This window comes from Lepidochelys kempii, chromosome 1 (assembly GCF_965140265.1).
Source record: "Lepidochelys kempii isolate rLepKem1 chromosome 1, rLepKem1.hap2, whole genome shotgun sequence".
In the NCBI taxonomy this organism is placed as follows: Eukaryota; Metazoa; Chordata; order Testudines; family Cheloniidae; genus Lepidochelys; species Lepidochelys kempii.
Window position 1 is genome coordinate 45624099 of NC_133256.1, and position 22090 is coordinate 45646188.

General features: G+C 42.5%; 1 protein-coding gene across 11 annotated transcripts in view; it reads left to right on the forward strand.

Moving 5' to 3' along the window:
• MTUS2 (microtubule associated scaffold protein 2) overlaps positions 1–22090 on the forward strand; it is a 502826-nt gene that overhangs the window by 437658 nt on the left and 43078 nt on the right. For all 11 annotated transcript variants that reach the window (XR_012158528.1, XM_073340921.1, XM_073340900.1 and 8 more), the window contains one exon: positions 11090–11156. Coding sequence is in view for 10 of the 11 variants with exons in the window: in XM_073340921.1 (XP_073197022.1) it covers positions 11090–11156 (67 nt within the window). In the remaining variant the exon portion in view is untranslated. The remainder of the gene's footprint in view (positions 1–11089; positions 11157–22090) is intronic.

Consider the following 22090-nt stretch of genomic DNA (forward strand, 5'->3'; position numbering starts at 1 on the left):
TTTTACCTCTCTGTTGTTCCTCCTTTTCTGACATTATAGAATCCATTAGAAAAGAAACAAGGCAAACTATATATTTTCCTTTGTCAGGGTGAATCTGTAGACAAGCAAAACCTTGAACACTGATCTGAACTGTGTTACATGTGTTAATACCAAGAGCAAGATCATAGCCACAGGTAGTTAGAGGATAGCATGTGGGAGAGAATTTGTATGTCAGTTCTAACATGTAGCTCGTCATACTATTCTTTTGGACACTTGCCTAGATTTCTGAGCATATACAGAACAGGAAGGGAATGTACATATGATTTTAATTTGCTTAATAGAAAATATCTTGGCAGGAACACTTGCTGGTACAGTATATTTCATAAAAGGCTGGATTTTTGAAAGATCCGTATAATAGGTCTAATGAAAAGCTCTCCCTGCCTCCCATTTATTTAATATACATTCAGATATAGCTTGAGGTATGTTGCCTGCCAGGTTAAGGAAAATATATGGTTTAATATAAAACTCATTAAAATATAGTCACCGGGGAACATCCTGGTGATCAGTTCTGCTTGGGAACTTTAACCTAAGGGGAATTATGGGGGAAGGTTGCCTGCTATCTAGTATGATTAAAATGGCACTTTTAAAGTCACCCCTTTTTGGAAAGGAAGATAGTCCTTATGAACATCAGTTGCAATGGGATTTCATTATTGCGTCTTCAAGAATCAGCTGAAATATTTATTGCTGTAAGAGTATTATGAATGTGTCTGCTTGCCCTTCCAATGATAATATAAGACCTTGCTCCAAGTGACTGTGAATCAAGCACAATGGTGACTAAGCACCATTTCCACACTAAAACATTCTGAAATATTTTCAAAGCAATAGGTGCAGAGGGGTGACGTAAAACAGTGGCTATAATCACAAATGCTATAGAGCATCTGTGTGCAATGCATGTTTGTACTAGGTATAGTTCAAATGGAAGAAATGCTCAGGGTGGTACTACATGTATGGTTATAACTTGGAATATAACACACCAAAAGTGTCCTTCTTAAAGACCTTGTGGCGGAAGGGAGTATGGTCTGAGGAAAGAGCACAGACAGGGTGTCAGGACTCCCATATTCAGTTCCCAGCTGCTGCTGACTTCCCAAGTAGCACCTGGCAATTCTCTACACCTCTCTCTGGGTAATTTTACCCATCCGTAAAGTGGGAACAATAATATTTACCAACCTGACAAGGTGCAGTGAGATTTAATAATTAGTATTTCTCTGAGATCCTCAGATAAGAGGCTCTCCAGGGCAAATCCCTTTGGAAGTCAACACTTCTGCCTGAATAAGGACTAAGGGTCACAGGATACAGACCAATATTGGTAAATATAATAATAATGATTATTATTACTCCAGTTTACGTCTACATCTTGACCATATTTTTAGTTTGCACCAGTCCATAATATGTGCAATGTAACTATGTGCATTACTTCATAGGATGTAGCTGCAAATGCTTCTGAGCAATACAAATACAATTATCAAAAACAAAAATCACACTTGATAAGGCTGCGTGAATACAAGGGAGTCAGAGGCTGCTTACATGGAGAGCCTGTTTCTCCAGTGGGTCTCTTCAGCTTTACCCTGGTGTAACTCTGTTGAAATCAGTGCAGTTACACTGGTGTAAAACAGGCTCCATAAGCTTTGGTCCCAATCCTGCCTGCCTTAACGAGGCAAATTTCCAATTGCCCAGTGTCTCATTTCATTGTCCCTGGTATAAATATAGTGTATCTCTTTGTCTGTTATATCAAGGCATTTTAAAAATGCCCAGTCACCCTGGTACCTGGATGCAGAATTGAGCTTGCAAGTCACTTAACCACAGATGGTGACATAACCTATCACTGTGATTAGCCGCTGTTATTTATTTGGATGAATTGTTTTTTTCTTTTTTGTCACTCTGTTGGAGTTACTCTGGATTTACAGCAATGTAAGTGAGGTCGGAATCTGTGCAAAGGGAGTTTTGATTGAGTGAGGAATGTACAATCAGGCTCATAGTTTTATTCCCTTCTCATCTAGTGGAAATGGAAACACCGTGAGATGTGGCACTGGCTTCACTGGAGTTGGGCCTTTTTACACTGGAGCTGAATTTGGCCCTTGGCCGCTGTCACCGGGGGGGCTGGGTTCAAACTGGTGACCTGGAGAAGAAAAGGCTACAGATCCCTTTAATCCCTTGAGCCCTCTAGTCATGAAGCTTGATTATTAAGGCTCAGGGCTAGGGAGCATGATTGTTCCTTTGTCTTCTGTTACATATTCTTTGTTGCTATAAATATTAATGAGGTGGATTAATTCAGTGGTCTGTCATGTTCATTTTGATGCTTACACATTTATTGTGGCAGACGTTAGCTTTTGTTTAGGGGAGTTATGTAAAAGTAGTGATGTTTTTGACACTAGACCCAACTGAACCTCAGCACTGGATGTGATGATGCTGTGTTTTCTCATCGGATTCAGTTTGACTTTGCAGTCCTGTTTAGTTTAACTGGTGCTAGAATCTCTGATTTGCTGGCTTTATTTACCAGGATTGAAGTAGTGGCTCTGAGTAGAGTCGTGTTGATGAAGATGAAGAGAGGCTTTTTCATTTCATATTAGTGTAGTATTTACACTGGTCTCACAAATATCTCCAGTCCAAACACATAATGTACCACGGACAAAGCAAATTAAGATAATAGAACATGTCAGGGATTTGTGAGTTCACTGCACATCCAGGATATTCTTGGTTGTTATGAAGATTAGCTAATGCCATACCTATCTCCTCTGTCAGAGAGAGAAACCAAAGGCAAATCTCTAAACCATCAGTTAAAGGGTCAAAGGAAATCAAGGGCTATTTCTCAAGGATGTTTATAATGAATTGGAAAATTGAATGTATGTGGCATTGTTCTAATAAAGAGAAAAAAAACTTTTTCAAAGAGGGGTATTTTAAAATTTGGCACTGAATTTAATCTACACATCTCACATCCAGCAAACAGCTAAACAAGATCCAGGAAGGCAGTCAGAAATCTCTGGCCAATAAATAAACTGGGCTATTACTGACAGTGCAGAGCCCAGGGGATGCTAAGAGTGGTAGCACTGTGGTCTTTATATGGGTGAACCCAGTGTCTAGTTATTGCACATCCTCTGTACTCAGAGAGCATAACACATTCAGAGAAAACGTTTTTATTTTGGAAAGAGTAATCAATATATCAGTCATCTCCAAGAGTAGGATAAGCCTTTCAATAGGAATAGTGGGGGCAAACAACACAACTAGTTTTAAGATGGAGTTTGATAAATTCATGAACAGGACCATATGACAGGGTTGCCTGTGATAGCAGGGGTCTGGACTCGATGACCCAAGAGGTCCCTTCCAGTCCTATGTCTTCTATTCCTAGCACTCTAGTAGTAGCAGGCATCTTTCAATCTCGAGAGACTATGGATATGTTCCCCTGAGAGGTAAAGAATTTACTCAGTTGGTGTTATGGCATCTGTGGCTGAAGAGACCCACTCAAGAGACACAATCTCTGCCGTATCTGTCACGTTTAAAGGTGATGTTTTGACCCTTTGGGCTCTGCCTTCTGCAAGCTCTTTTCCCCTCTGCTAAGCTGGATGGCTTCCTCTCATAACTCCGGAGACCTTTGTTAAGCTCTTGTTTCCAAAGGCTGCAGTCTTGAGTGTGATCTTCCCAGTTGTTCACATCCATGTCCATTTCTTTGAAGTCTTGCTTGCACACGACCTTGAAATGCAATTTGGGGCATCCTTTGGGTCTTTTTCCAAATGCCAATTGACCGTAGAGGATGTCCTTTGGGATGCACCCATCATTCATTTGGCACACATACCCAAGCCAGTGGAGGTGTCTCTGTATGAGGAGTGTTTGCATGCTGGGTGTGCTGGCCCGCTTGAGCACCTCAGTGTTGGTGACTCTGTCCTTCCAGGAGATTCCAAAGATTCGACGAAGGCAACGCACATGAAACCTGTTGAGTCTTTTTTCCTGATGAGCGTAAAAGGCCATGTCTCACTCCTATACAAAAGTGTGCTGATAACCCATGCACGATACACATAGATCTTTGTGTGTTCTGTCAATTTGTTATTTTGCCAGACCCTTTTGTTCAGTCTAGACATTGTTGTGGTGACTTTTCCAATGCAAACGTTGAGTTCCATTTCAAGTGAAAGGTTGACTGCGATTGTGGACCCCAGGTGTGTGAACTCCTTCACCACTTCAAGTTACAAGTTAGCATAAAATGATCCTATGAAGAGAGCTTATGCATTCATTCATGCTGGGTTTCATCACGGGATTTTATTTTAGTTTTGTTAATTTTAACTGTAAGATAAATAACTTGGCAGAAATTTGCTGAAGTTCCATTTTTAACACTCTCTCTTTTTTTTGCAAAAACGTCATAATTATTTACTTATTTTTCAGTGACTTCATTTAAGTAGAATAATAACAAGTGTCGGTCTGACTTTGGTATGTATGTATGTGTTTATCATTGGTTTATGTAGTTCTTCCTTGCATTAAATAGATTTTGTTTGAAAAGGTGAGAGCTGGTGAGACAAGTAAGTGCTGCCCAGCTTCAGCAGTGTACCTGGCAATAAAATAGCCAGTGTACCCCCTCACGCTCTGCCTGGAGCCCTGCCCCTCCAGCCCCCACAAATCTATTACATCTCTATTGACTGTATCACCATTAAAATTCTTCTTAAAATGACCCCACTGTGTTAGTCAACCGGTATTGGCTATTGCTGTGATGTTCTGCATAAAGGGGATCCTGTTCAGGGCTGCTGCTTTGGGAAACAGCACTCAAGATTGCCAGTATACTGTCACCAACAGAGAGCGCTTGGCGGAAGCAGAGGAGCATTGAACATACCCATACACTTCTCAACCAGTTCAGCTCACCTCTTTGTGTGTTTTATTCAACAAAACTTTGCACGCTGCCTAGTGTAGTGGGGTCTCCAGTCCTGACTCAGGCCTCCAGGCATTACTGCAAAACAAATATCATGTAACAATGCTGATGGGTTTACTGTTCACTCTAGTAAACAAAAGCGGTGTAAAAAGAACAGGAGGACTTGTGGCACCTTAGAGACTAACAAATTTATTTGAGCATAAGCTTTCGTGGGCTACAGCCCACTTCATCGGATGCATGGAATGGAACATATAGTAAGAAGATATTTATACGCACAGAGAACGTGAAACAATGGGTGTTACCGTACACACTGTAAGGAGAGTGATCAGTTAAGATGAACTATTACCAGCCGGGGGGAGGGGAGGGGACAAAAAACCCAACCTTTTTGTAGTGATAATCAAGGTGGGCCATTTCCAGCAGTTGACAAGAACGTGTGAGGAACAGTGGGGGCGGGGGGGAAACAAACATGGGGAAATAGTTTTACTTTGTGTAATGACACTTTGCAGGGTTAACCAAGATATTTGGAGTGAATCACTGTCGCCTGCTTGCAGCAGGAGGGAGCCTTGTCTATGCCCACCAGGGGAAAATATCCCCAGCTACTAGCCACTGGCAGCACAAGTATGCCACTCTGGACTTCACAAGCCTCACTTTTTCCCTCTGCAGGTTAGCTAGACATCGCACTTTTCAGAGTAGCAGCCATGTTAGTCTGTATCCTCAAAAAGAAAAGGAGGACTTGTGGCACCTTAGAGCCTAACAAATTTATTTGAGCATATGCTATCGTGAGCTACAGCTCACTTCATCAGATGCATGCAGTGGAAAATACAGTGGTGAGATTTATATACACAGAGAACATGAAACAATGGGTGTTACCAAACACACTGTAAGGAGAGTGATCAGGTAAGGTGAGATATTACCAGCAGGAGAGCGGGGGGGGGGGGACAACGACCTTTTGTAGTGCTAATCAAGGTAGGCCATTTCCAGCAGTTGACAAGAACCTATAAGGAACAGTGGGGTGGGGGGAAGGAAATAAGCATGGGGAAATAGTTTTACTTTGTGTAATGACACATCCACGTCCAGTCTTTATTCAAGCCTAAATTAATTGTATCCAGTTTGCAAATTAATTCCAATTCAGCAGTCTCTTGTTGGAGTCTGTTTTTGAAGTTTTTTTGTTGAAGAATTGCCACATTTAGGTCTGTAATCGAGTGACCAAAGAGATTGAAGTGTGCTCCAACTGGTTTTTGTATGTTATAATTCTTGACGTCTGATTTGTGTCCATTTATTCTTTTACGTAGAGACTGTCCAGTTTGGCCAATGTACATGGCAGAGGGACATTGCTGGCACATGATGGCATATATCACATTGGTAGATGTGCAGGTGAACGAGCCTCTGATAGTGTGGCTGATGTGATTAGGCCCTGTGATGGTGTCCCCTGAATAGATATGTGGACAGAGTTGGCAATGGGCTTTGTTTCAAGGATAGGTTCCTGGGTTAGTGGTTCTGCTGTGTGGTGTGTGGTTGCTGGTGAGTATTTGCTTCAGGCTAGGGGGCTGTCTGTAAGCAAGGACTGGCCCGTCTCCCAAGATCTGTGAGAGTGATGGGTCGTTCTTCAGGATAGGTTGTAGATCCTTGATGATGCGTTGGAGAGGTTTTAGTTGGGGGCTGAAGGTGATGGCTAGTGGCGTTCTGTTACTTTCTTTGTTGGGCCTGTCCTGTAGTAGGTAACTTCTGGGTACTCTTCTGGCTCTGTCAGTCTGTTTCTTCACTTCAACAGGTGGGTACTGTAGTTGTAAGAATGCTTGATAGAGATCTTATAGGTGTTTGTCTCTGTCTGAGAGGTTAGAGCAAATGCGGTTGTATCGTAGAGCTTGGCTGTACACAACAGATCTTGTGGTGTGGTCTGGATGAAAGCTGGAGGCATGTAGGTAAGTATAGCGGTCAGTAGGTTTCCGGTATAGGGTGGTGTTTATGTGACCATCACTTATTAACACTGTAGTGTCCAGGAAGTGGATCTCTTGTGTGGACAGGTCCAGGCTGAGGTTGATGGTGGGATGGAAATTGTTGAAATCATGGTGGAATTCCTCAAGGGCTTCTTTCCCTGGGTCCAGTTGATGAAGATGTCATCAATGCAGCACAAGTAGAGTAGGAGCATTAGGGGATGAAAGCTGAGGAAGCGTTGTTCTAAGTCAGCCATAAAAATGTTGGCATACTGTGGGGCCATGCGGGTACCCATAGCAGTGCCGCTGATTTGAAGGTATACATTGTCCCCAAATGTGAAATAGTTATGGGTGAGGACAAAGTCACAAAGTTCAGCCACCAGGTTTGCTGTGACATTATCGAGGATACTGTTCCTGATGACTTGTAGTTCATCTTTGTGTGGAATGTTGGTGTAGAGGGCTTCTACATCCATAGTGGCTAGGCTCCCCAGGGCCGCTTGTGCTGGCCGCTTCCGGGAGTGGAACGGAGCTGGGACAGGTAGGAAGCGTGTTCCCCGACATGCTGGGAGGCAGGGGGAGGAGTTGAGGGATGGGGAGGAGTTTCTCAGCAGGGCCCACGGACCCCCTGGAGTACCCTCAGGGACCCACAGGGGTCCGCGGACCCCAGGTTGAGAAACGCTGCCCTATGGCATAAACTGACCTTAACAGCTATAGAAGTTTAGCCAGTAAATATTGTCCTTTCATTCACATAGTGTTTAAAACATTATTTTTTTTAAAGTACCACTCAGTCCAAGTCTGGTGCAGGACATAGGCAGGGCAGGTCACAAATCTCAACTCACTTGGTCTCCCCACTTCCAGAAACCTTCACTGATACCCAGTGTAGCGTGCCCAGTGCCACCTGCTTACCTGCTGCTGGTTCCCAACCCAAAAACTGAGGAACAAACTAGAAGAGGAGGAGGAAGGTTGAGTTGGAACATACACTGGTTGGTGTATGAAAGCACTGGTTGGAAGCCGAAGTGGGTGGTAACAGACAGCCTGGCAGCAGTGGATAGACAAGTGAGTGTGGTGACAGTATCACACTCACTGACTAATGGTTGGAACATATTTGATAGCAGATATATAATATATTCTGATAAATTGGACCTTCTAATTCTTGTTGATTGTTTGTGTTGGATATTTTATGATATCGCCATCACATTTACTAAGAGTTTAAACCAGCTGAATTATTTAAGTTAAGGCCATTTTACACTGCTGCAGTCAAGTAAAAAGGACCTTTAAGTGGGTGTAAATATAAATCACTCCCACTTTGAGGCCCCTCCACACTGCCAGAGTGGTGTAAAGTGACCTAAGTGTGAATGGAAATCAGGCCCTGGATTTCTTAGGGACTGTTTTCAGAGTAACAGCCGTGTTAGTCTGTATTCGCAAAAAGAAAAGGAGTACTTGTGGCATCTTAGAGACTAACCAATTTATTTGAGCATGAGCTTTCGTGAGCTACAGCTCACTTCATCGGATGCATCTGTGCATCTGTGGGGGGACTGTGGTGCTCTGCAGTTCTGTGGCAATGAAAAGGGGCTGCAGAATCACCCCGACTACAGTCTGCTCCCAACCATAAAATAGCACATTTAAAATTATTTCTAGCTCTTTTCTAAGACTATAAATCATTTGTATGTTTGTGTATGTACATGTGGTTTCTACTCTAAAATATGGCCTAGATTTTAGAACAATATATATTTTCCTTTTTTCTTTCTTCTCAAAATGCTTGCTACAGTTCATCCAAGATGGCCTAAAACCAGTCAAATGGTGTAGTGTCATAGAGACAAGCACCGGGTGGGAGAGGCTTTGCTGAGACATGCTGATTACAGAGGCAGTGTGAGAGCAGAACACATAGGAGCACAGGAAGGTTGCACAGGGATTGTGCTCACTGCAGGCTAAAGAAGAAACAACAGGGACTGGAGGGAGAGTCTATTAATCTTTTTTATTTTATCGGTATTTCTGCTCTTTTTATAGAAAGTTCCTTCTCTAGCTCTTAATTTTATCTTTTTTTCATGTATTTCTGTTAAAATTTTTGTTCAGTTAACTGTTGGACTGCAGGGAAATAAAAATCGGTTACAGAATCACCAGCTTTCTGCCATATGTTTCATAGTGCCTGCTGCTGAACTGGTCCTTAAAGTGCCTGGATTCCCTTCAGCCCTGCATAGTGCTGACCAGTTTACTTGCTGGGATTCCTTTCCATTGAATTTGCTACTACCTTGGATGTTCCCCTGAATATGATTTTTCTGTAGTGCCTTTTAAAGACTCTGGTTCTCTCCTTGCTGGGGGCATATTTATATAGTAGCTTGATTTAGTTTTCCTAATCATTGGTGACGTTCCCAGTAGGATATGTTCCTTTGTCTCCTCCCTAATGTATCACAGGGTACATTCCAATTTAAAAGTGGCTTTATGTGCATGCTGTTACTCTGGGATCACTTGTACTAAATCACTCTCCTGTGGATTTCCCTGCAGATAGCTTTCTCGCATGATTCATTCAGCTCTTATGAAATATCTGCTACCAAAATCCTTACTCTTTAGTAGAGACATCTTAGTATTGCCAATATAAATATGTTTTATATTCTTCCGGCTAAATGTCTGTCTTAATTCTTTGTTGTATGTTAAAAGAATTCAGGGGTTCCTTTTTTGAGGTGGTCTTTTTTCTTCTGGTCTAATTAAAATGTACCATATCCATGCATAAAGCTGGAAATATAGACTTGAAAGTCGGATTATTACTGGTATTTGTGTGTGTACTGTGTATACTATCCACATAATGCTATAAATATATTAATATACACAGTCCGATTTATGTGTATGTGTATATTGCACTATCTAGATCTAGCTATATTGCTATATGCAGGGACACAAATATGTTTGTCTATATGAATATCATTAATACCATTTTATATGTGCTGTCCACACAAACTGGAACACAGACACGCACAAACACTGACTTGCAAATACAGATGTGTGTGTAAATATAATATTGTATTCCTTAGTCTTCCGTGAAACATGATTATGTCAATGCTGGCTTCCACAGTTGGTTTTAAAAGAGAGGTTTCAGAGTAACAGCCTTGTTAGTCTGTATTTGCAAACAGAAAAGGAGTACTTGTGGCACCTTAGAGACTAACCAATTTATTTGAGCATAAGCTTTCGTGAGCTACATCCGATGAAGTGAGCTGTAGCTCACAAAAGCTTATGCTCAAATAAATTGGTTAGTCTCTAAGGTACCACAAGTACTCCTTTTCTTTTTAAAAGAGAATTAGTTCATAATAATTACAAAACTAGATCTGAAGAATTTACCTAATCCAGCTTAGTAAATAAACATGTGAAAGTGCTTATCTGGGATAAATCGAGGAACTAGATGTTAGAGATCTTATTCCTTCACTCTCCCACTTCCCTGGTCCTTCTCGCATGAACAGAGAGCAACAATACCCGAAGGTGCAAACAATTCAATGTTTATTGGGTGAACTTCCAGCAAGCTTAAATCGAAGTTCCTTTTTCCTTATTTTCGAATCCCAATTTACTTCCTGTTTGCCCCTAATTTATATAGTAATATTCTTAGCTATACCTTAACCAATCATTCTACTGAAATTTACCTAACCAATCCTAACATATTGTAACATGATTAGCTAACCAGTTATATCCCACCATTTTAATTAGTTTACACCCAACAAAATTAATTATACATCAGACAGAAACAATCACAGAACCAGACAGAGACCATGCAAATAAACAATCATAAAGGGGAAACTATAATGACAAAACAATACAGAAGTGAGGATTTCACAACTACATCTGTAAAGACATAAGTGTTTCCCAGCTGTGTCTATTGATAAGTGAGTTCTTACCAAACAGAAAACTATCAAACTAAATTTCCTTTTACATCTTCTAGGCTCTTCCCTTTCTCTGGAGGTGATAGATCGGATCACCTTCCTAACAGCCCCAGATTGCCTTATTTCAAGATGACTAGTTTGGAATGTGAGGATGTGACCGTTCGCTTCCCAACTTATGGCTGCCTCTGCAGCTTAGCCAAAGGCCTTAGCCTAAGACCAGGGCCTCAGACGTCACAGTGAGAGAAGGCCCTTACATAGGCAGACAGTGATTTTGATTCTTTCTTTTATACCTCTATAACTAGCTAAATGATAAATGTATACCTAAATTCTTAAGGTATAGGCCTTTACAGACAGGCCTGAATATCTATATCCTAACACTATACATATCCTTTTATTTTTTTTAACAGAATGAAAGTGCCCTTGTGAAAGAAAAGGAGTTGTCAGTTGAGCTTGCAAACATCAGGGATGAAGTTGGTAAGTAGGGCTTCAGATACTAACATATGTGAAAAATGTCCTTTCTCACATGTAACAAAAGCAATTATTCCTTGTCGTGTGGTACAAGGAAACCTGCAGAGCTGTAATAAAGTATCTTCCTAAGCCCAGTGGTGAATTTTTGTGGCCTTGCAGGGAACAATAATTTTACCTTGTTGTTGTGGAGACAGGTTCATAACCATACACACTGGAGCTAATCCTGCATTATCTTTATTATTCACAGACGGTGAACTATAAATCTGTATCCTCTGTTCTCAAACAAAAAGAACAGGAGTACTTGTGGCACCTTAGAGACTAACCAATTTATTAGAGCATAAGTTTTCATGGGCTACAGCCCACTTCATCAAATGATTAGAATGGAACATATAGTAAGAAGATATATATGTATATATATATATACACATATAGATAAGTTGGAAGTTGCCATACAAACTATGAGAGGCTAATTAGTTAAGATGAGCTATTATCAGCAGGAGAAAAAAACTTTTGTAGTGACAGGTTTCAGAGTAACAGCCGTGTTAGTCTGTATTCGCAAAAAGAAAAGGAGTACTTGTGGCACCTTAGAGACTAACCAATTTATTTGATCATGAGCTTTCGTGAGCTACAGCTCACTTCATCGGATGCATACTGTGGAAAGTGTAGAAGATGCATCCGATGAAGTGAGCTGTAGCTCACGAAAGCTCATGCTCAAATAAATTGGTTAGTCTCTAAGGTGCCACAAGTACTCCTTTACTTTTGTAGTGATAATCCCATTTATCTAAGCCCATTTAGACAATTGACAAGGTGTGAGGATGCTTAACATAGGGAAATAGATTCAATATGTGTAATGACCCAGCCACTCCCAGTCTCTATTCAAACCCAAGTTAATGGTATCTACTTTGCATATTAATTCAAGCTCAGCTTCAAGTTTCTCCTTGGAGTCTGTTTTTGAAGCTTTTCTATTATAAAATTGCCACCCTTAAATCTTCTACTGAGTGGCCAGAGAGGTTGAAGTGTTCTACCAGTTTTTGAATGTTATGATTCCTGATGTCAGATTTGTGTCCATTTGTTCTTTTGCGTGGAGACTGTCCGGTTTGGCCAATGTACACGGCAGAGGGGCATTGTTCTCAAACAGCATCTGAACATGCCACCCAGCTCAGAAAGCCTTCCGCTGTGGCAGTGCACTGTTAGCTAGGAATTCATTACTTTGCTTGTGTGAGTTTACACGTACTGCACTCCCGGTTACAAATGGAAGAGCACCAAGATCAAAACCCAAAATCAGTGTTCTACAAAAGCTAACACTTAGTAAATTGGTTATAATCTCTACGTGCCTTGAAAGGCAGGGACTAACTCAACTGGTGCCACTCATCCCATTTATTCTATGTACATCTGGGTGAGCACATTTCCCTTTTTTGTTCTGTTCTGGAAGCTGATAGGAAAGGCAGTGACCATTAGAACATTGATTGCATCTCTAGGGAGAGGAAAATGGGTCCTCCTCAGGACCCAGACATCAGGCTGAATTCTTTGTACCTGAATCATCCCAGCATAGGTGGGGTGTGTTATGCTTACCATAGAGCAAAAAATGATTAACGGAACCGGGGTGCTGGGTGCAGGAACAACTGAACGCTTATCAATGAAAGCATGGCTGTGCAGCTTCCACACTACTCCTGCTTAATGGCAAGACTAAGGGTAGCTAAGAGCCTCATTAACTTGGTTGCATTTGATATGAAGGTTCCATTTTAAAATGGTTCATAAAGGATTAATAAATGGTCAATAGGTGTTTTATATAAATTGTTATAGAGTCCGTTAGGTTAAGTGATTGCTTATAACAATGGTTTATAATCATCAATAACCCATACTCCAACATGCTTATAACATATAGTAACCATTTGGTAACCCTATATAAACAGAACCTTAATATGAAGTCTGATTATTAGCTTGATCAGGCTTGTGAAAAAGCCTTGTCTCCCCAGACCCTGCCATCCTGAGTCCCCCACATCCAGTTCCTTTTTAACCCACACCCTGGAGAGTCAGAGAGCAGGCATTCAAGAGCATGAGACACCCACTGAATGCAGAGGACTTTACTTCGGGCTTAACTTTATTTGTCTTCTTCCATTTTTAAAAACCCTTACACCACCCTTCCCTGACACTTGTGCTGGAGCACCATAACTTGGGCTCCCTGCTGTGCCCTCAAAGGGATTTGCATTACCAAGGCCTACTGTTGATGTAGGAATTTTCAGACTGTGGTAGGGCTTCGCTTCTCCATCCCCACAGAATGGTCCAACGGGGGCCGAGATCACATTTGCAATATCACTTTTATCTCTGTTTTCATCTCTGCTGTGTATTCCCCTTCCCCTTCCAAAGGAATTGCTGTGCTGCTTTTGCTTTTCAGGCAGGGAGGGAACACTTGAAGGGCTCTGCTGTGGTTCAAAGACCTATTCCCTGTTTTCAAATTCTGTGTATCACTGACAGTCTGGCATTGATCCTGCCTGTCTCTGAGTCTGAAGAGTGCACGGTAGGGAGCACAAGGTTGTTGCACTCCAATGCATTTGTGAGTGCCGGCGCAAGGAAAGAGAAGCACTGGCTAGGGCCAGATTCTGCTCCCAGTTACTCCAGCTTTATGCCAGTGTAAATCCACTGAATTCAATAGAGCTCCTTCCAGATTTACACCAGTGTTGCTGGGAGCTGAAGGTGTAATCCACTGTACACAGTCTAGAGGTCACACTGCAGCATTCTCAATAATACAGGCTCAGGTTCCTCTTTGCTTCCTGCCCTACTCATCACTATTTACCTGGCACGTATGTACACAACAATAGACACCTTTGCTGTGCAGGATCCAATCCCAGATGAGGAACATAGGCAGCTGTTTTAAGTGCTTGCCTAAGGAAATAAAATGCACCTGAAATGGTCTCTGCTTCTAGGCCCAGCTATAGCCAGGAGCACCAGGTGCCTGCTGTCTCCATCCAAAGGAAGCGTAAGAGATCATTTACTGACCATCAACTTTCCCATTCAGAGATGGAAGGGATCCTGTGAGGCAGCCCAGCCCTTTCCTCGGGTCACAGGAGGGACATCTGAGAGGAGGCCACTGCTGGCCTGTGATGCCCCTGAACAAAGCACCTTTCTTGGAGACAGCAAGGGTTTGAGGAGAGGCTGCAGTTCGGCCATGCCTCCCACCAAAGATAGCAGGTGACCTGCTCTTACTCCCCAGAGACAGCAATCACTGAATAAATAACACTACTGAGGGCACACCTTCGGCTGGTAGAAGGACCCTCACTCACTTGAATAGGCCTTGGACTGGGGCTTTAAACAGCAGGGGCAAAACAGCCATATATAAAGATATTAAAAATAATTGTTCTAACTTGTAAACAACAGATCGGTGGCAAACAACTGTAATGGGACTCCACTGACTCCTTATATAACCATGTGCAGACTGCGCCAGACTCAGGCTCAGGATAAGTGGGCGGGACTCCCTTGCAGTACTAGAATGGCACTCACTTTACCAGGGCTGAATTTAGCCCTGTTGTTCTTTACTCTAGACACATCGGTTTTGCAAACAGAGATTACAGAAAAAGTCATTTGCTCCCATGTGTGTGCTTGGAAAGGATCCATATCAGTTAGTCATCAGGCCCACCTGCAGGACCCCTTGGAATGACTAGAAAGGGTGTTCCCATCGTCCTGTGTGCTTTCTGTAGAAAACTTGCAATAGAAAGATTGCAAAGTTGTCTATACAAGGCCAGATTCTATGAAGCACTCCCATGGGTGCACAGGGGCAGAGGGACGTGCAAGAAGACTCACCTTAGAATCATAGAATATCAGGGTTGGAAGGGACCTCAGGAGATCATCTAGTCCAACCCTCTCCCCTCATCTACCTCCTTGCATGCCTGTGCAAGGTCCTCTCACAGTAGCAGTCCCTTCGCTCCCTGAGTTCTGGGGAGTGAAGACGTTGTTCATTCCATTTCCCCACTGGGGAGCGAGATGCCTAAAAGTGGGAGGATAAATAACTGGATCATTGCTTTGCCCCGCCCCCTTCCCACTCCATCCTGTCTATATCGGGGCACATGGTTGATTAATCTGTTATCCCTGTGCACCAGGAGCAGTGCCAGGAGAGAAGGTGTCCCCCTAAGCAGGGCAGAGTCTGTCACAATTTAGCTGTGTTATTCAGACAGTTACATGCCATGTGCACTAACAAGGGTTTGCCTTGCTGTTTTAAAATGAAATAATAGATATATTATTTACATAATAAAAAATGCAGGATGCACTTGAATGACTAGTTGGATTTTTTTCTTAATCATCAAAGCCAACTTCACCCTTACGCCTGGTGTACAAATGGTCTTTAAACATATCACAGGCCCAAATGGGGAGGTGAAGGCATCTAATAAAAAGCAGTATTGCCTACTGAAAATATCCTCCAAAGAGCTGGGGGTGTGCCCTAGCCAAAGGCTCAGGATTTCATACAATCTGTCCAATTCGAAAGGCCAATTAACAACACAATTGCTGCAGCCATATACGATATATATACTTTTCCTCTGCATCTTTAGTCAAATAGTGACCAAGCCACGACTTAGCGAAGGGCAGGGTATATCAATGTACAGCTTTGCACCCAGCTTCCAGCATAGAGGGATTCTAACCTAATGATCCTAACCTGTGTCCATCCACTTTCTTAATGTACCTGTCATCATGCTTCTCATCCCCAGCCAGAGGGGTTTCCTAACTTGTGTCAGTGAAGTAGTCTGTTAAAGGGAAGGAATGCTGGGAAAGAGACAACCTATGAGAGTAGTTTGTAAAGACTGGATTAGAAAAAGTGGTATGCTTAAAAATGGAGACAACTATTTTCCCTGCTTATAATTCTTCTTATCAGAATGTGTTCCAAAGACCAGCAAACAGTAGCTGTACAGGGCCAGATCCTCAGCACTGACCAAGAGGCACACAGGGCACCTCAAGAGGGCATCACAAAGGTGGCTTTAGAGTAGTGCACTGATCTTGTCCCCTATGTGAGATAGAGCAGTCTGAGGTGTGAGCTAACTTGCACTGGCTGCCAAAAGTCAAAATGGGCCAACATAGAAGCCAGGAAACAATAGGTCACAAGAACACCTTGGCCTCATCCCCTTAACCCAGACCAGACCAGACCTCTTACTACTACATTGGCTCCATGCCCCTGGAGGGGTCCCCCTACACTGGGGTAACCCTCCCATGGTCTGCTAGAAGTCTACAGGGTCCCTTTGTGCCAGCAGGTCAACACAAAATGGCTGCAGTACAGCTAAGGATCTGGGCCATATTACAGTATTTTTCTGTTTAAACATCTGAGTAACTTCTGCCATCCCTACTGCCCAAACAAAGAACTCTCCTTAACATAGTATTGGTTTTGCCTTAGAAAGTTTCTGCCTTCTCTTCTTAACATTCAAAGTGAGACAAGGACTTGTAACATACTTACAGAGCTCAAATACTTGAGAAGGAGATATCTTCTGGGCACACAGGGCCCCTAACCCAGTGGCCACTGAATTCAAAAGGGACGCTCTCCATTCACTTCAATGGGTTTTAAATCAGGCTCCTATTTTGGAGGATTATTATTGCTCCTTGTATGCTTATAAAACAAGATGTTTTTTAAAAAGGAGACATCCTACACTGGAGTCGGGTTCTGAGGAGGCCTGAGGCAGTACAACAGAGCTCTGAACCGTGGATTTTTAGTTTTTATTAAAAATACTTGTAAAAAGTCAGGAGGAAGGAGGTCTTGGTAGGACATTTTCCAGTCATGGATTGAAGGACAAAAGTGTGCAGGCATTTCACAAGGGCAGAGAGTATTAAAAAAACTGATCAGCAGGGCACTTTTTGGTATATATCCATCCATATGAAATATGAACTTCTCTGCTTTTTAATGGGTTTTTAAGGAAGACGTATTTTACAATAAGCTGACTTATTTAATATTTTTTTCATTACAAAAGCTGTTCTACACAGCTTATTTTTAGCCTTTTCTTCAATAAAAGAAAAGAATTTGTGTTTTAAATCTGTGGGCCAGGGGAATGATGAGTGCAAAGATTTATGATATCTCTTCACTTTCACACAAGCTTTTGCTTTTTTTTTTTAATAGTAGTGGTGCAAAACAGGAGCTACATATATCTTGATGAAGAAGAAATGCATAAACTCCTTATCTAACTCAGGGAGCAGTAAGGGAAGGTGTGACACTTTGCAGGGTTAACCAAGATATTTGGAGTGAATCACTATCACCTGCTTGCAGCAGGAGGGAGACTTGTCTTTGCCCACCAGGGGAAAATATCCCCAGCTACTAGCCGCTGGCAGTACAAGTATGCCACTCTGGGCTTCACAAGCCCCACGTTTTCCCTCTGCAGGTTAGGTACACACTCCATTTTGTTACACTCAAGTGCCCAGTCCCTTGCCCTCTGGACACATGCAGTATGCACCATTGCGCTGCCTCTGTGGAAGGAGTGCAATCCAATTTACTGGCTTCATGACTGTTCAGCACATCTTTAACAAGAACAGATTTAATAATTTTATTAAGATGATGTTGAAGTAAAAAGAAAACGGTACAGAGTTTAAGCACAGAAGTTTCTGGTTATCAGGGAATAAGGTACAGATTATCAAGGGGTGCGAAATTCGGTTTAGGAGTGGGTGGCGTAAGGAATACATAATCTGCAATCTCCCTGATTGGGGCTAAAAGTTTAACGGGTCAAAGTACAGACACTGAGATATGGGGATATGTTGTTCATATGATGGCTATGTTCAGGTGTGGAGTATAATGAGTGGATACGATGATGAGGATGGATTTACCCTCATTTGGTGGGATTTAATGTTCAGTGAGTTTATGGTTCCAGTTCATATCGTCCAATGGAAAAAGTCTCTCAGTCCCTTTCCCATAGTGGATGCACGATGTCGTACCAGCTCACACCTCCTGGTACTGTCGGTGGCCGGTGATGTGTTCAATGTAGATGTCCCTGGACCATCGGATGGTGTGCGAGACCATGAGGCGCCGCATGAGCTGTGCGTAGCTTCAATCGATCCCACAGGTCTGCAGCACATGTTCATTGCAGGGGTCCCAAGCATCCAGGGCTCCGACGATCAGGGCATCCATCTGCACCTCGTAGCCCTTCGCTCTCAGGGTGTCAGCCAGGGGGGTGTATTTGTCCAGCTTATGAGCTCGGGCTTTGCAGAAGGCCAGGGTCCTGTTCTCAAAGGAGACCGTGACGTCGACAAGGATGATCAGTCAGAAATAAGGTTCAGGAAAAGAGAGCCCATATGTAATTAAAGATGTGTGGATCATACTCTCTGAACAATAACTGTAGAGCCAGCCCTCTGATCAGAAACAGATAAACTCTGAAGGAGACAAGGTGGGTGAGGTAATATCTTTTATTTGACCAACTTCTGTTGGTGAGAGAGACAAGCTTTCGAGCAGCTACACAGAACTCTTCTTCGGGTCTGGGAAAGGTACTCAGAACTCACAGCTAAACACAAGGTGAAACAGATTGTTTAGCATAAACAGTTAACATATATTGTAAGGGAACATTCAAGGTGAAATGGCCAGTTAGCAACTCTGCAATCATAGGACAAAAAATTGTGGGGGTTTAGTGGGTTACAGATTGTTGTAATAAGCCAAAAATCCAGGGTCCTTTTTAAAACCAGGATTTTTAGTGTCCAGCAAAGTTATGAATTTAAGTTCCCAGGCTCCTCTTTGGAAGGTATTGGGCAAGTTTCTTTTGAGGATGAGGACTGAGAGGTCAGATATAGTGATAGTTTTGTGAAAACTCTTTGCCCTCGGATAATGTGGTGTTTTTGTCTTTTATCATTTTCCTGTGTGAATTCATGCGAGAGCATACTGATTGTCTGGCTTCACCCACATAGTTGTTATTGGGGCATTTAATTAACTGGATGAGGTATACTGCGTGTTGTGATAGGCATGTGCAGGACCCATGGATAGGGTTGCCAATTTTAGTTACACATACTCATGGAAAAAGAAAAGGAGTACTTGTGGCACCTTAGAGACTAACCAATTTATTTGAGCATAAGCTTTCGTGAGCTACAGCTCACTTCATCGGATGCATCACATTGGATGAAGTGAGCTGTAGCTCACGAAAGCTTATGCTCAAATAAATTGGTTAGTCTCTAAGGTGCCACAAGTACTCCTTTTCTTTTTGCGAATAGTCTATAGGTTATTCACCAAGGGAAATAACATCAGCTTGGTGCTAGGAAAGCTGAGGAGCAGTGATGTCAACTCTGTGATTTAACCTGGAGCAGGTTGTCATCCTAGTAAATGTCATTTTATATCAAAGTCCCTTCCAGCCTGGAAAGCACAAGTGAAATATCTGCGGGGGGAAATATCCAGCCTGAAATCCTCTTGATGGGATGTAGATTTTGTTTTGTTACTATGTCAGTGACTGTAGCAACTTCCAAGAGCACCTACGTTTTTGAAATTTTGCATTTGTTTGGGCACATGTGGACTTTCTGTTTGTTAGCAATAAACACTGCCTTCATCCTGACTTTGGCCTTGTGCCGTTGCACCATATGCATTGTGCTTTGGACTCTCCTCTGAAGCTTTGTACTATAAAATGAAGCCCAAGTCTGTTTCCAAAAGTGGGGGCTAGGGCATTCATTTTCATAGTAAAGAACTGACTATTAAATATAGGTTAACATGTTATACCAATAAAAGAAAAACCAGCAGGATCTTATTAAAGGGGAAAAGGCAAAATGCCACATTTATTGTGAATACAGAAAGAATCATAGTAAGCAGTTAGTTATAGCTATAACATTCCATTCAATTTCATATTTATTCACAGATTCATTCATACACACACAGGTTCTGCAAGGTTGTTATCATAGTTACCAGCCTTAGAGTTGCTCGTGCCAAGCCACTGGCCAGGTGGCCTGGACACGAGGAGGAAGCAGGGCCTTGTCAGATGCTCATCTGATGCTCCTGGAAGTTGGTTTCCAGAATCAGACCCCAAAGTTCTCAATTTCTAGAGTCCATTTTTATAGGAATTTATTCCTATGCCAGTCTATGGGAATTGCTTCATTATGCTGTTGCTGAATCAATCAGCAGATGGCACATTCCTGACGGCTCTGTGCTGCCAGATATTATCTTGTTCTTCGGTTCTCCCATCCTTGAGGCTGTTGGGTGGATTCCAGTCTGCCCTCTGGGGGTCCTCTGGTTGTTTCCACTTGACGCCTTCTTCAGCCGATGGACACTGGATTCTTAGGCTGGCACCTCCCTGATCAGTCAGTTATTATCCACACCAAGCATTCATCCACATACATCCTCTATCTCTATTTTAATCACAATTGTTAACAAAGCGAGATGAATACAACAAAAGGGCAGGGAGTCTCTGTGTGCTGTTTCTGTTGTTACAAAGTATCGCTTTGAGAACAGACTCTGTCTTAGGATGTACTAACACAATTAGCAGCTTGCAAGTTTCACACAGAGGGAGAGAAACAGTAAAAATAAGAGACCAAAAACCAAGAGACCTCTTAATTAGTAATACCCTGGGGAATCAAACTCATTTGTGATTTTAATACAGAACTTCTTTAATATGATCCAACAAACAGACCAACCCATAAGCAAGGCCATTCTGGCCATAAATTACTGGTTATTATTGTCTTCTTTTCATTAAATATATGTAGGGCCCCATTGTGAGTTTGATGCCAGGACCCAGGCTGCACGAGGAGCCCCCAGGAATAATTCTCAGACAGAATTCTTCCTGAAGACTCCCAGAGAGCACATGATACAGCACCAGCTCTGCCACCCCTTCAGTGCATGCCACATGAATGCTCCTCTCCATGCCCAGAAAGCTGTGGTAACCAGTGCAAAGGAGATAAGAGAGATGGCCCCACCCTACCCTCTGAGCTACCTCCCTAGGTTAGTTAGCACCTGCAGGGGCAGTAGCAGAGAGCAATGCCTGTATTCCCCAGTAGTTTTGTGTCTGGACAGTAGGATTGTGTCTGGAGCCTACAGAGAGGTACAAGGGAGGGAAAGAGAACTCCTTATGTTCTCTGCACTTTCCTCTTCATAATATGCCCCAAGCTCTAACCAAATCACAGATGGTTCTTTTTAAATAATAAGTATCAGATCTGTCCCAGGTGAACTTCAAATAATGCTGGGCCAAATTATTTCCACGTAATGTTAACTAGGAATCCTTTTTCATTGCCTGAAAAGCCAAGATGTGACAACAAGGAAAATGCAAAAATGTAGGGTTACACATGCATTAAATATGGACCTTATTTAAAAGGGGTTTTGATCTGATAATGCTATATGCTCAAGAACAGATCCAGAAAAATCAAAGAGCATAATTATGATCTCAGTTCTATTGCTCCTACTGCACACAAAGATCCAACAATATTTTGAAGTTATGGGGTGTGGATCTTCTAAAGAGCAGAATGGAGCTCCTAAATTAAAATTCTCATTTTACCTGTTGTATTTAATCTTTCTGTCTATCTCACCTAATCTATATCTGTGGGCATGTAGAGAATCTGATCTAAAAGGTCAAGTTCTCAGCTTGTGTAAATCACTATAGCTCCACTGACTTGCTCCATCTGAGAAACATTATATTTTTTAATTTGCCATCTGTCACCGTGACAGTGAAGCTCTGGGGTTTCAGGCATTTATTTCACATTGCTACTGCATTGTGTTGCAATTTCTCTATGTTAAGAAAAGCAAAAGCTCAGTGTCACAATACCAGTGACTCACTAGCTCAGGGGTGGGCAAACTTTTTGGACCGAGGGCTACATCAGCGTTGTGAAACTGTATGGAGGGCCGGGTAGGGAAGGCTGTACCTCCCCAAACAGCCTGGCCCCTGCTCCCTGTCCGCCCCCTCCCACTTTCCACCCCCTGACTGCCCCCTTCAGAACCCCGACCCATCCAACCCCCCCCCACTCCTTGTCCCGTCACCGCCCCCTCCCAGGATCCCCACCCCAATCGCCCCCCCATGGGACCCCAC